Source organism: Myotis nattereri (genome assembly GCF_964212035.1).
Source record: "Myotis nattereri genome assembly, chromosome: 10".
NCBI classification, from domain to species: domain Eukaryota; kingdom Metazoa; phylum Chordata; class Mammalia; order Chiroptera; family Vespertilionidae; genus Myotis; species Myotis nattereri.
This window is the reverse complement of record NC_138085.1, coordinates 29561333-29574223: the sequence shown is the minus strand read 5'-3', so window position 1 is coordinate 29574223 and position 12891 is coordinate 29561333. Positions and strand designations below refer to the sequence as shown.

Below are 12891 nucleotides of genomic sequence, written 5' to 3'. Positions count from 1 at the left end.
ATTCATTCACTAATCCACTCACTCATTCATTCACTCACTCATTAACTATTTATTCATGTACTCATTCATTCACTAATTCACTCATTCATTCACTCACTCACTCATTTCATTCACTCACTCATTCACTCATTCCTTCATTTACTCACTCATTCACTCATTTATTTGCAGGAAACAGTGGTGTTTACAAAGCTCTGTGTGAAGCTCTGCAGAGAAACAAAGTGAATATGAAACATGATATGGTTCCTACTCCCACGGAGCTCACAGTCTAGCTGGGGCATCAGGACATAAATGCACACAAGTCCGGCAAATGACAAAGATGACCAGGTGCGTGACGGGAATCGGGAGGGAGAGACGCACTGTTGGTTGAAACGCCCCCGGGGAGGCCTCGCACAGGAGCGCAAGCTTGAGCACTGCACGGACTGCACGGTCAGACAGAAAGGGAAGGAGACTGTGGCTGGTGAGTGGTGTGGCCAAGACGGGAGTGGAAAGCCGAGGAGCACATGGGAAACTGGGACTGGACCCGTCCGAGAAGAGGGTCCGAGGCCAGGGAGTAATGAGAGCGGCCTGGGAAACGTGTACTGGGCTGCCTACGCGTGAGCTCTGATGAGAGCCTGCCAAAGGCTCTGAGCAGTGAGCCTGCGAAGGAAGCAGGACTTCAGAATAAGGACATCCTGGAGGCACCGTGTGGCGCACCGTGTGGCGCACCGGAGAGCCGCCGGGACCCGCTCTCTCCTCCTCCCTCAGGCTGCGGCGGGGCTCAGGGACGTCTGCAAGCAAGACTGTTTCCTAGCCTCCCTTCTGGGAAATGCCCTGAGTGGGAGATGAACTGCTGAGAGGCGGCCGGTTTGGAACAGGCTGGACACAGGGGCTGAGAGAAGGGCTGCTGAGCTCAACAGCAGGGCCAGGAGGTGAGGCCGGGCTGTGCTGAGTAATGACACGCAGAGATGAGTCAGGTCCCTGGACACCAGACCAGGGCCTGGTCACCGGAGGCGGGCCAGCACCCAGGTGCTGGGATTTCAGGGCTATCCCTGCCCTTGCAGGTAGATGCCCCCCACTGAGGAGAACTGTCTCAGCTGGGAGCTTCGCCTGCTCCGTGCTTCCTCCTGGGAGAGGAGGCCCTGGGGGAGGTTAACGGCCAGCAGAGCTCTTCATTGCAGGGAAAGGTGGCACTGCACCTGCTGGGAGGGACATGAGAGGGAAGGAAGGACTGAGAGAGCATCCACCAGGTGAGCTTGCTCGGCTGTTAGTGCAAGTGGAGCTGGGGTGAGACTTACACACGTGCCCACGTTATCCTCGGGGCTGAAGAACCGGATCTCACGGTAACAGGTACATGCGGCCCCCATCCCTTTACCTGGTATGGACCCCCTCCTGCACTGAAGTGTTGCCCCAGCCTCGCCTCGAGGCCAAGAGGGGGCTGCCTTGGCAGCACTTGCTGGCTGGCTTTGCATATTAATGCACCTTCTTAACTGCCTTCTGATATAAAATTGATATAAAATGGTCAGAAGGCAGGCAGCCAACCTGAAAAGTATCCAGGGCTGTGGCTGACTCTAAATCCTCAGGGGCAGATCAGGCCCTCAGCTCAGGTCCTCGGGGCTGGTGGTGTGACCTAAGTAGAAAATGGTCAGGGGCCATCAGTCCAGCGTGTGTGGAGGGGAGTGGGGCCAGGGGTGCTTGGAGCGCTGCAAGGAACGCTGGACTGGGAACTAGAGATTCTCGCCCTGGCCCAGCTCGGCTGTAAGACTTTGGGCAGGCCACTCCACATCCCGCCCCCGCGTCCTCCCCTGTGAAGCACGGGCTACAGAAGATGGCATCTAGGTGCCTTCCTGCCCTAGCAACCATGGTCTGCCTGTCGTTCTCTCCTGGGGCAGAAGAGGACTGGAGGGGGAGGAAGGGGACAGGTGCTCATGTGTAGAAAGCTGCCCCATGGGGACCCACTCACCTCGAGGCTGAGGAGGAGAAAGAGGTCACTGCATGGGAAGTCCGGCCCAGAGCCAGGAGGGACCAAGCCCAGGGCAGGCGAGTGCTTGCCCAGGGGGACACGGCACCGGCAGGGCAGACCGGGACCGGAGCAGAGAGGCTAGAATAGATCCACAGAGTGGGAAAGTCTCCTGAATTGCAAACACCTGCCCAATGGCGGCATCTGACTTATTTCTCTTATTCTGTCCAACAGTGAAGAGAAGACCATGATCAGCCTCAGAGAGCAAACCAGCCTGAGCGGAGGGGAATAGGAGGTAACCTCCTGTGAAGTCTATGTGCGTTGTCTCAGCTGACCTGGGGAGGCACCGCTCTCATGCCCATTCTGCGGGTGAAGAGGCTGAGGCTCAGGGGTTCATCAGTAAGTGGGGAGCTGGGGTTTTTAACCCCAGTCTGCTTATCTCCAAAGCAACTCAATGCTAAGAATTGCGCTATGGGCCAGGACAGTCCTTCATTCCTTTAACGTTTACTGACACCCACTGGGGAGGATAAGGCACGGATATAAATGACTACAAGAGTAGGAGAGGCCAGTTCCACCTGGAATCAGGGGAGGTTTTGTGAGGCAGCAGCATTTGACCTTGAAGGTGGACTGAATTTCAAACAGGCAGAAACTGGGGCAGATGAAGAACCAATATGAGCAGGGAAGAGAAAATTCTAGAAATAGTGCACAGTGGTGCTGTGAGGGCAGTCCAAGAAGAACCAAAGGTAAGGAGGGACAAGACAGGAGGCTGGGAGCGGGCCTGACTGCACAGGCCTCAAACGGGAAGGGAAAGGAGCAGTCGACCACGTGGGTGGCTACTGCAATAGTCCAAGCTAGAAGGGAGGGTGAGGAGAAGAGGGAAGGGAGGAAGCAGGTGCCTCAGGTGACCGCTGGTGGCCCTGGGAGGGAGAGGAGAGCCGGGGAGAAATCCTACCCAACACTTAGGGAGAGAAGTGCCAGGAAGGACAAGGTGACCAAGAAGTTGCCGCATCATCACAGCCAAGAAACAGCTCTTGCCCTCACATGTGATCCTAAAAGTGCTTCCTCAGACCCCCGAGGCTCAACCAGGCTTCTCCCTTTCCTCTGACGCCCGATGCACACGGCTGCATACAATCTCCACGGGTCAGCACGGAACAGAGAGGGGCGAGTGACAGGCCAGTACCTGTGTCTGAATTCCAGCCCTCCCTCCTCAGCGGCCTGGGATGCTGGGCTTCGTGCGTGTTAGTCCACCCGCCACCCGCCGCGTGGAGTGAGGAGAGGTGACATTCCCAGGAGAAACGTTTAGGGAAAGGGATCCAGAATGGCGGGGCGCTGAATGACCAGGGGAGTGTGGCGGAACCGCACTGGTCTGAGGTCCGGCCGGTTCCGCTGCAGCGTGTTTAGGAAAGCTAAGCTGGGTGGAAGCTCATTTGTGTGGGAGACTAGAGGGTAGGGAATACTTCCAAACTTTTTTCAGCAGGTTGTCCATGACAGTTTAGAGAATCTTGGTGTTTAAAACCGGTTGCCGTGGTGAATTCCAAATATTAACTTTATGGCACACGGTCCTCAGCTACAAGAGAAGGCAGCTAACTCGATGGGAGCTAGCCCGTGGCTGGACAGGGCCCTCGGGGGTGAAGGGACAAGCGCGAGGCTTCCTGTCCTCCTTGGTCGCTTGAGGGTGTGAAGCCACAGCAGTGAGACCCGGGGACCTGAGGGGACGGCCGTCTTCTCTTCTTCCTTGAAAATACCTTCTAAGCAGGAGGGAGGCTTTGTAAAAGGAAAAGCGACACCCGCCCTCTGGTGACCTGCACACACAGGTGGTTCTGTAGGAAGAGAGCAGGGGCCAGGGCACGTGAGTCCGCCCGGCCAGAGCCTCGATCACTGCGCTCACGACCTTCCCAGAACGAGCTTCTGGTTCCAAAAACACAGTTACAGCAGCAGTTTATTCAAACAAGAGGTTTAGCCAAAGCAGTGATGGATACGAGAGGATACGAGGGAGAGGGTTTTTTTTAAATGTTTAACCCTTTGGGCTGAGTAATTCTGAGGTCTCTTTTCTTAGTTCTTTTTTCTTAGAGTGATAACTGATTTGTGAACTGAGTGTTTTGTAGAATTTGTTGCATGTTTAAAACAAAATTGAGGAGGAATAAAACAATGAGAAAACACTTCGTGGACCTAGCTGTTCCGATGCTAGGGCTACAACCAAGACGCGGCTACCCCCTGGTGGCTGCTGGCCTTACTGCAGGCAAAGTGCCCGAGCTGGATGGGAAGTCAGAGCCGTGGAGGTCATGGTCATGGTGTTGGAGAGAGCAGGACCAGACCAGGGAGAGGAGGAAGAAATGAAAGCTACACCACAGGGGAAGCTTTAGGCTGAGTTTCCATCTCCTATTTTCCCAGTGAACCTCATACACAGAGCCCCAAAGTGCTGAGTGGATAAGCGGGGGTCCTTGTCAGGGCAGAGCACTGCAGGCGAAGGGATGAAGGCGCGGCAAAGAGAACCCAGAGGCTTAACAGAGGGCGTGGAGCAGTGCTGCCAGGACAGCCAACTGCGAGGGTGAAAAGATCCACATCTGTGCCAGCCCCAGCCACAGCGCCTGCTGAGGACACGAAATGGCGTCCGAGGACTGAGGAAGTGGATTTTAAGCTTACTTAAAAATAAGGAATTTGAATGTAAACAGTCAGAGGTGGCAAGTGGTCACCACATTGAACAGAGCAGGATGGGAGAAATAAAAAAGGTTTATTCTTCAAATCAATCATCGAGGTTTAACCAGCAGCTATGCAGTACAACACTAAACAAGTGGGCACTGCTTGGTTTTTGGTTTTGTTTTGTTTTCTAAGCAAGAAAAAAGGAAAAGGATCCAGAGCCCCTCACCTCCAGAAGCTGGCATCCCAACGGGAAGTTATTTGATTCTAGGGGGGAAACCCTCACACACTCTGGGGAAGAAGAATCCCTGATTCCCAGAATGCTTGCTTGACTTAGAGCCTCGGCCTTCAACACATGACTTTAATAACGGGATTGGACCCTGGCCGGTTTGGCTCAGTGGATAGAGCGTCGGCCTGCGGCCTGAAGGGTCCCAGGTTTGATTCCGGCCAAGGGCACGGTTGCGGGCACATCCCCAGTAGGGGGTGTGCAGGAAGCAGCTGATCGATGTTTCTCTCTCATCGATGTTTCCCTCTCTATCTATCCCTCTCTGTAAAAAAATCAATAAAATATATTTAAAAATAAATAAAAATAACGGGATGGGTACCAATGCAACTGCTCTGGAGAGGGGATCCCCGCGGGCAGGAACGAAGCCTTATTTTCAAGTTCTGAGACAAGTGGAAAGCAAGGTCGGCTGACCAGGCCTGAGACTTGGGCAGGTGGAAGAGACCTCAGATGTGGTTCAAGTTTCAAGGGGGACGAGGGGGCCTGGAAACCTCCTGGTCTTGATCAATGGGTTTCACTACGGTTGTTTGTGAGAGAAAGTGTTTTGCTTAATAAACGAATTTCCATAGCATTATTTTTAAAAAGAGAGAGAGATTTCCAAGTCTGGTCTCCATGAGACCTGGGGCTCCATTTCCCTGGGGGTGTAATTACAGGCTAGGAAACAGCCGATGTCCAGGCAAGGAGGCAGTCAGAGACGGGACACTTAGAAGGTGCTGGAGAAGGGTGTCCCCAGGGACGACACAGAAAAGGTACAACACTTCCAGGGACGGGGTTCCTCCGAGGGAAAAGTTGGGGTGGATGAGGGACCATAGGTCTGCGGAGAAATTTCCCGTGAGTCATTTTGTTTTAGCATTTCCAGTTCTAATGTAACCTTAACAATAATAACAACTTATATTTGTACAATGATATGGTTTTTAAAAAACTTCTTCACACTTCACGGTGATGCAAACAAAAACCCTGCAAACATTTATTTATTCTTTTAGTGGAAGGGTTCAGGGCTCAAAGTTCTAAGGGGAAAAAAATTTAACTGGCAGTATAGCCCAAAGCCCTTTATTTTTCCAGGTAAGCAGGGCAGTTTCCTCGGAGGGAGCCATCCAAGGACGCAAAAAAGAGCAGAAGTTAAGGGAGGGGTGACCCTCACCCAGTCACTGGTCCCAGCCTCCTTTTAATCCCTTCAAACGGAGAGTCGTGCGCTTACCTCCCACTCTCTCCTGCATCCGTGTGGCTAAACACAGTCGGTATTGAGAGTGAGAACTGATTTGTGAGTTGAGGGTGCTTTCTGGCAAGAGCCAGGCAGGGTCGAAGAGATGTAAAATGGAACCATGAGCAGGGTGACCACCAACCCCATTTGCTTGGGACAGGCTGAGTTAAACCTGTTGTCCAGCGTCATCCTCACAGCACCCCTTCCACTCTCAGATGTGTCCTGGTTTGGACAGTAAATTACGTGGTCATCCTAGCCATGGGTGACTTAGGCAGGGTGTCTTTTTAAAAAAATACGTTTGTATTGATTTCAGAGAGGAAGGCAGAGGGAGAGAGAGATACAAACATCAATGATGAAAGAGATTCATTGATCAGCTGCCTTCTGCACGCCCCCCACTGGGGCTTTAGCCGAAACCCAGGCATGTGCCCTGACCGGGAATCAACCTGACCTCCTGGTTCACAGGTCCATGCTCAGCCACTGATTGCTCTGACTCTTCCCCTGGGGGAACCAACAGGGCTGTTCAGCTTGGCGTTCTCATTCTCATTCTCAAGGTTAATGCTCCTAAGAAGCGAAGTGCGCACCCCAGGAATGTTAAAGAGGCTCACGTTTTAACCCGAGTCACCTGGGCATTTACGGTTCTGGATGGGGCCTCAGGCGTGACCCACACAGAGCTGGCTGTTGAAAAACTCATCCGGGGAAGTTGTTAAAAATAGAGATGTATGAGCCAACTGCCTGAGATTCAGATTCAGCACATCTGAGAATCTATTAAAAAATGAAAAATAAAGCTTCCCAGGTGGTCTGGACAGGAAAGCTAAATTCGACCACTTAATGAGTCTTTGTCCTTTGACCCCTGCCTGGAGTGATGCACTGTTGCTATGGAAACCATTGATGTGCCCCTCAGCCAAATTGGAGTTTACTTCTTTTTTTAGCAAAAATATAAAAAGTAAACTGTTTCAAAAATAGAGGGCATTATTTTTGGAAGAGGAGATTTGTTTCTTCTCTCAAGACATTTCTATTTAGAGACAAAAAGCAAAGCCTCCCAAAGGCAGAAAACTTTCTCCTCTGAAGCCCAGTTCCGCAGCAAGCAGGCATCCCTCACCACGTTAGTCCATCTGGAAAGAACTATGAGAAGTTGTTTCCTGAGACAAGTTTCCGACTGTCTGGAGCGTCCTGCAGGTTAGTTAGCTGCAGGTGCCTAGCAGGAGGCCTGGGCTCAGGGCTTCCCCAGCAGGTCAGAGTGGCCGGCGGTGACTGGCCAAGATGGTATCGAGACACTGGCAGCTCCAGTTGAGGCAGACCTGGGAAAGGATGGCCCTAGAAATTCACCATCAGAAGAGAATTTATACACAGCAGCGGAGTGGACAGGTGGCCCGTACTGAGCCACCCTGATAAATGTACCACGTTTATGCTCTGAGCTGGGTAAGGAGCAGTCACCCATCTCCCTTCAGGCTTCAGAGGCAGAGGAGGTGGGGCAGAGAGAAGAGCTGAAGGAAGGCTTCTGTAGCTTTATGTTGTAAAGTTCACCTGATGAATTCAAATTTAGTCATTCTGAGTTCTCTTTTCTTTCAGCTCAAAAATAAAAGCATAAAACCGGTTGCATCGCAAACAGAAAGATCTTGGAATTCTTTATGAATCCTGATACATCTCCTTGGGACACCAAAGCGGAATGATCCCTCCAAAGACACTCACTGGGCGCCATGACCCGGCAGCAGCTACTGTGCCAAGCTGGGCGAGGCCCCCGGGTACCAGCGGTACAAAGTTCTGTTACAGAGGAGCCACTCCTCCGAAATGGGAACCATCCCCTTCTGGGTCTCCTCTCTCCCAGCCTGTGTGTGCAGAACTCCCTGACTTCAGGTGGAAGGTGCTTTTCAAACAGACACTCAGTCCGGGTGCTGAGTCTTTCTCCCAGAATTGTTGCTAATGGGCATCACTCTGAACCAGGGCGCAGAAAGTCCGGCTCCGTCTGCGGACCCAGCTGGCTGTCAGCATGCTCCGCCATACCTTCCTCTCAGAGCCCCGGAGCACCAAGATCCGCATTCATCGCCCTCTTCCGAACCCTTTCGTAGCTTCACTCCCTTCTGCCTACGAGCCCTCACATCGCCACCCAGGACCAGCTCCTTCTGCTAGTACAACTCGCGTCCCCACACGTGGATTTGGGGCGAGGGGTAGTCACCAGGAAAACTAGGACAATCTGCTGAACTTATTCTGAGAGTAAACATCTACCCATTTAATGTTTCAGGGCCGAACACATGCTGAGGAACTGACACAACGACAAGGAGAAAGTGATGCGAGAAGAAACCAAGAGGGATACAGAGAACCTGCGAACAGGCTGGATGGAAGAGAGAAGTAAAGCTTCCGCCACAACAGCCCACAAGACCAGTGCGTACTTCAAACCTTCCCCCCCCCCCGCCCCCATACCTCTCGTTGCTGCTGTTACAGGTACCCTCGCCCTCCAGGTCTGAGCCACATAACTTCCTCTGGGAGCCTGGGTCTCTCCTGGGGCTGCTGGGCCCCGAGTGTGGAGCCCATCGCTCAGGGAGCCTCCGCCTGCCTAGCTTGCGTTTAGGGGACCCTCCCAGTGCACCCTGGGAAGCTGCAGAGAAGCTCTCCCTCCCGCCCTTCCCTCCTCTGTTTCTCCGAGGGAGGCCGGAGCTCCAAGTAATTGAGAGGGTATTGACCTGGGACCCTCAGAGGAGCTTTGTGTACGTTGTGTGCGCGCCCACGCCAGCCATTTTCTGGGGCCGAGGTTCACCATTTTTTCCATTCGATTTTCAAGGGACCCCCAAAAAGGATAAGGAACCGCCGACTGGTCCTCAGCTTGTCCCGGGCAGGTTGCAGGGGTGTGAGCAGGGCAAGCTGGAGGGATGGAGACGCTCAGGCAGCGTGGAGGTCAGGGCCCAGCACGGTACCTTGGAGGCAGCCATCACCGCCGCCGTGGCCGCCACGTTCAAGCCTCGCTTCCCGAAGTGCACAAGGGCATCGTAACTCCGGTCCTTTGCTTGGACAAGGCAATCATCGATTTCCTGTCAAAGGAAAACAGAGACACACTGAGCAGGAGGGTTCAGAGGATCTGTTCTTTCTCCCTACTCCTGGGGCCGGGGCTTGGCACCTTGCCCAGTCACGATTCCCCCGGGACTGAAGTCACGGGCACCTTGGGTGTGTGTGAGAGTAAATATGAGGGGGGGGGAGGGAAACAGGCAGAGGAGGTGCAGGGGAATGGAAAAGGGAATTCTGAAACACAGCCACTCACTGACTGACCCTGCTACACCCGGCCACGCTCTGAGCCACGGAAGGGCCCTGGGGGGCAGAGAATGCCAAGAATAAAGTGTCTAACCCCAGACCCGCCACTAATCGGCTGTCAGACCCTGGCACACAGTTCTGTCTTCTGAAAAGCGGGGCAGCGATAGCACCTCCTCGGGGAGCACAGTGAGGATGGCATGAGGTCACCCCGTGAAGCGTCTGACACAGGGCGGTTTCCACCCGTGAGGACACGGAGACCTTCCTTCCCTCTGGGAGCCAGGCCCTTGCAGCTCTAAAATCCTGTGACTGTATGGCTATTTCACGCTATATCCTAACAGCTCCCCATGTGTTCATCGTCGGGAGGGATTAGGACATAGAAAGAGATAGGTGTTATTTCTGTTGATAAGGCAGATCATTTTGCAGAGAATGAAATAACGGCCAAAATCAGAAATCACCTCAGCATCATGCCCTAAGGCAGCGGTTCTCAACCTGTGGGTCGCGGCCCCTCTGGGGGTCGGACGACCCTTTCACAGGGGTCGCCGAAGACCATCGGAAAACACATATATAATTACATGTTGTTTTTGTGATTCATCACTATGCTTTAATTATGTTCAATTTGTAACAATGAAAATACCTCCTGCATATCAGATGTTTACATGACGATTCATAACAGTAGCAACATGACAGTTATGAAGTAGCAACGAAAATAATTGTACGGTTGGGGGTCACCACAACATGAGGAACTGTATTGAAGGGTCGCGGCATGAGGAAGGTTGAGAACCACTGCCCTAAGGTAAAGGTGAGGCGGGATAGAGGACGAGGTTGCCTTCGTGACTAAAATAGAGTAAAATCCTGGTTTCGTTCCCATTGGAATCCACTCTGGCTTATTCCTTCCAGGTGTGTGTGTGTGTGTGTGTGTGTGTGTGTGTGTGTGTGTGTGTGTGTGTAGTGGTTCTGTTTCATACAACGGCTGCTGTGTCATCACTGGCTCATTTCAGGGTCCGGTGAGACAGGGACAGTGGCCTCGTCTCCTTTGTGGGTAAGCACATTCGTGCATGTCCTTTGCTCGGAGGTGCAGGAGGGCAGTCCACCCCTGCTCCTTCCTTGTTTGGCTTCCCCAGGAAGTCACCACTGTCAGTGTCCCTGTGACCCTGACTGCCTGGAAGTGACTCTGGGCAGTTCTTAGGAGTCAGCTGCCTTCACCTCAATGAAATCACAGTGGCAGCTGCAGGGTGAGACAGCCTTCAGGGAAAGGAAGGTAGAAGAAGAGGGATCGGATAACCAGGTCAGGAGCGGGCTCGCCACTCCTCAAAATCCGCCCTGTGAGGCAAGAAGTGCCGTGTCATCGCTTCTAGAGGGATTCTCAGAGATGTCTATGTAGCCTGCTCACCCCACTGACAGTTCCCCAAAGCCTTCCTAGAAGAATTCCACTTTCATAATAACGCAGATGAACACAGAAAGCCACCAAAGTGCTCCTGTTTCACATTAAAGAAGCCTATCACATGATCAGTTTAGAAAGTCACATAAGATAATTAATGAATTACACAATTTGTAACCAATAATGTCACTCTTGGGAATTTATTCTAAGTAAAAAAAAAATAAGTCAAAAGAAGAAACTAAACTCCACGCATGGTGGTGCTTACTTGGTCATTACGAAGACCAAGTAAAAATGAATTATGGGACATGCAAAAACATGTTACGATCTCAGAATACAAATACCATACCTATGTTAAGTTATGTTGTTGTTTGGTTTTTGAGCTTTTTTGGTGCACTTAAAACTTTACTTTAAAGAAAGGTTACAAAGACTGGTATGCATAAAAAAGAAGTTATCAACAGGTTAGTAAGAGAAATCAGTGTTTATTTTAATGGACTTTGCATTCATTATGGTATGAAATATTTAAAAAACAACTACAGAACAATCCATTGAAAGCAAATTTGGCAAATTAGGTTCAGTGGAGATGTTAAACAAAAAATAATTGTATAAATAGTGACATTATCTTATAAATTAAGTTATTTTTCAAAATATATAAGTTGTAATTCTTTAATTTTTTGTTATTGTTGTTAATCCTCACCTGAGGATATTTTTCCATTGATTTTTAAGAGAGAGTGGAAAGGAGGGGGAGAGACACAGAGAGAGAAACATCAATTGGTTGCCTTCTGCACACATCCTGACCAGGTCCAGGGATCAAACTTATTTTTCCCCATCTCTGACATTATAAAAATTTTACATTTTTATTTTAAGGATGTTTGTAAAGTACTTTGAAGCAAAACAAACACAACAGATAAAGATCATGAAACAAATTATGATTACTGCTCTCATGAATACTTACCAACTGGTAATTACCAAAATAACAGGTATTTCATTGATAGCATACATTTCATCATTGAACAATAAAGCAAACATTGTACTAGAAATTTTTATATTCCAGTCTCTATTAGAAGCTACCCGGGTAGCTATCTGGGTACAAGTCAAAGTCTTTTAACCTCTCAGTGCTTCTGTTTTCCTACCTATGTTAAGTTTTTAAAAAGTAATTTTAATAGTCTATGTGAATATCATGTCTGTCCCTAGCCGGTTTGGCTCAGTGGATAGACTGTCAGCCTGGGGACCAAAAGGTCCCGGGTTTGATTCTGGTCAAGGGCATGTACCTTGGTTGCAGACTCCTCACTGGCCCAGGCCCTCCAGGCTCATGCAGGAGGCAATCAATCAATATGTTTTTCCCATATTGATATTTCTGTCTTTCCCTCTCTCTCCCACTCTCTCTAAATCAATGGAAAAATATCCTCGGGTGAGGATTAAAAAACAAACAAACAAAAATCATGTCTGCAAAAGGCTAAGCATGATAAAAGGAAGGAAATTCAGTTTGGGGAGTGGAATTATGAGTGAATCTTTTCTGTCTTTTGTTTCAATTTATGAAAAGGTTTTACAATAAATAATGACAAACAATATCTTTCTGAGAATTTCACAACTATTTGTAAACATGTCAGAAAAATAGACTTAAAAAAAAAAAAGACCAGATGGAACAACTTGTTAGGGATAAATAAGAGCCAATCAAGGGTCTTCTGCAATAAAATAATCTGCCCTTTTTATTTATCACTTTTCAGAGTTTTCACTCGCTGGAAGGAGGGAAAGGCAGAGCAGCATGCATTACCTTTTCTTTTGAAGACAGCGTGGGATGGACAAACTTCCTGTACAGGAGGCTGGAGCCTTTTGTGTAGGGAGAGAGCAGCCAGGCTACAAAGGCTATTTTTAGTTCGTAATAGAATGGAAACCTGGGGAGAGATGAGAAATACACATTCCATTAGGTTCTTGGCAATGCTGCCCTGGGCCTGGGAAGGGCCGGAGCCGGCACAGACACACCTGTCCTGCCTGCACGGGGCTGCAAGGCCCAGCTCCTCCCTCCCCCACCCATGAAGGTGTGCACACACATGCACACCCAGCTCGAGCCCGCCGCCTCTTCTGACAGCTGGTTTGTTTTCTTTTGTTGCCAAAGCAAGCCAGGACCCAGGTTCTCTCAGCAAACCCCACACCATGCCTGGCAACAGCTGGCACCCCTGCCTGGCCGTGCTCACTTCTGTTAAAGCCGGTGCTCCAGC

General features: G+C 50.5%; 1 protein-coding gene across 3 annotated transcripts in view; it reads right to left on the bottom strand.

Annotated features, from left to right (window-relative positions):
* The window catches only part of REEP1 (receptor accessory protein 1), a gene marked incomplete at its 5' end in the record, with an annotated part of 91209 nt that overhangs the window by 24674 nt on the left and 53644 nt on the right, over positions 1-12891 (bottom strand). For all 3 annotated transcript variants that reach the window (XM_081101023.1, XM_081101024.1, XM_081101025.1), the window contains 2 exons: positions 8967-9080; positions 12447-12567. In XM_081101023.1, the coding sequence (XP_080957149.1) occupies positions 8967-9080; positions 12447-12567 (235 nt within the window). The remainder of the gene's footprint in view (positions 1-8966; positions 9081-12446; positions 12568-12891) is intronic.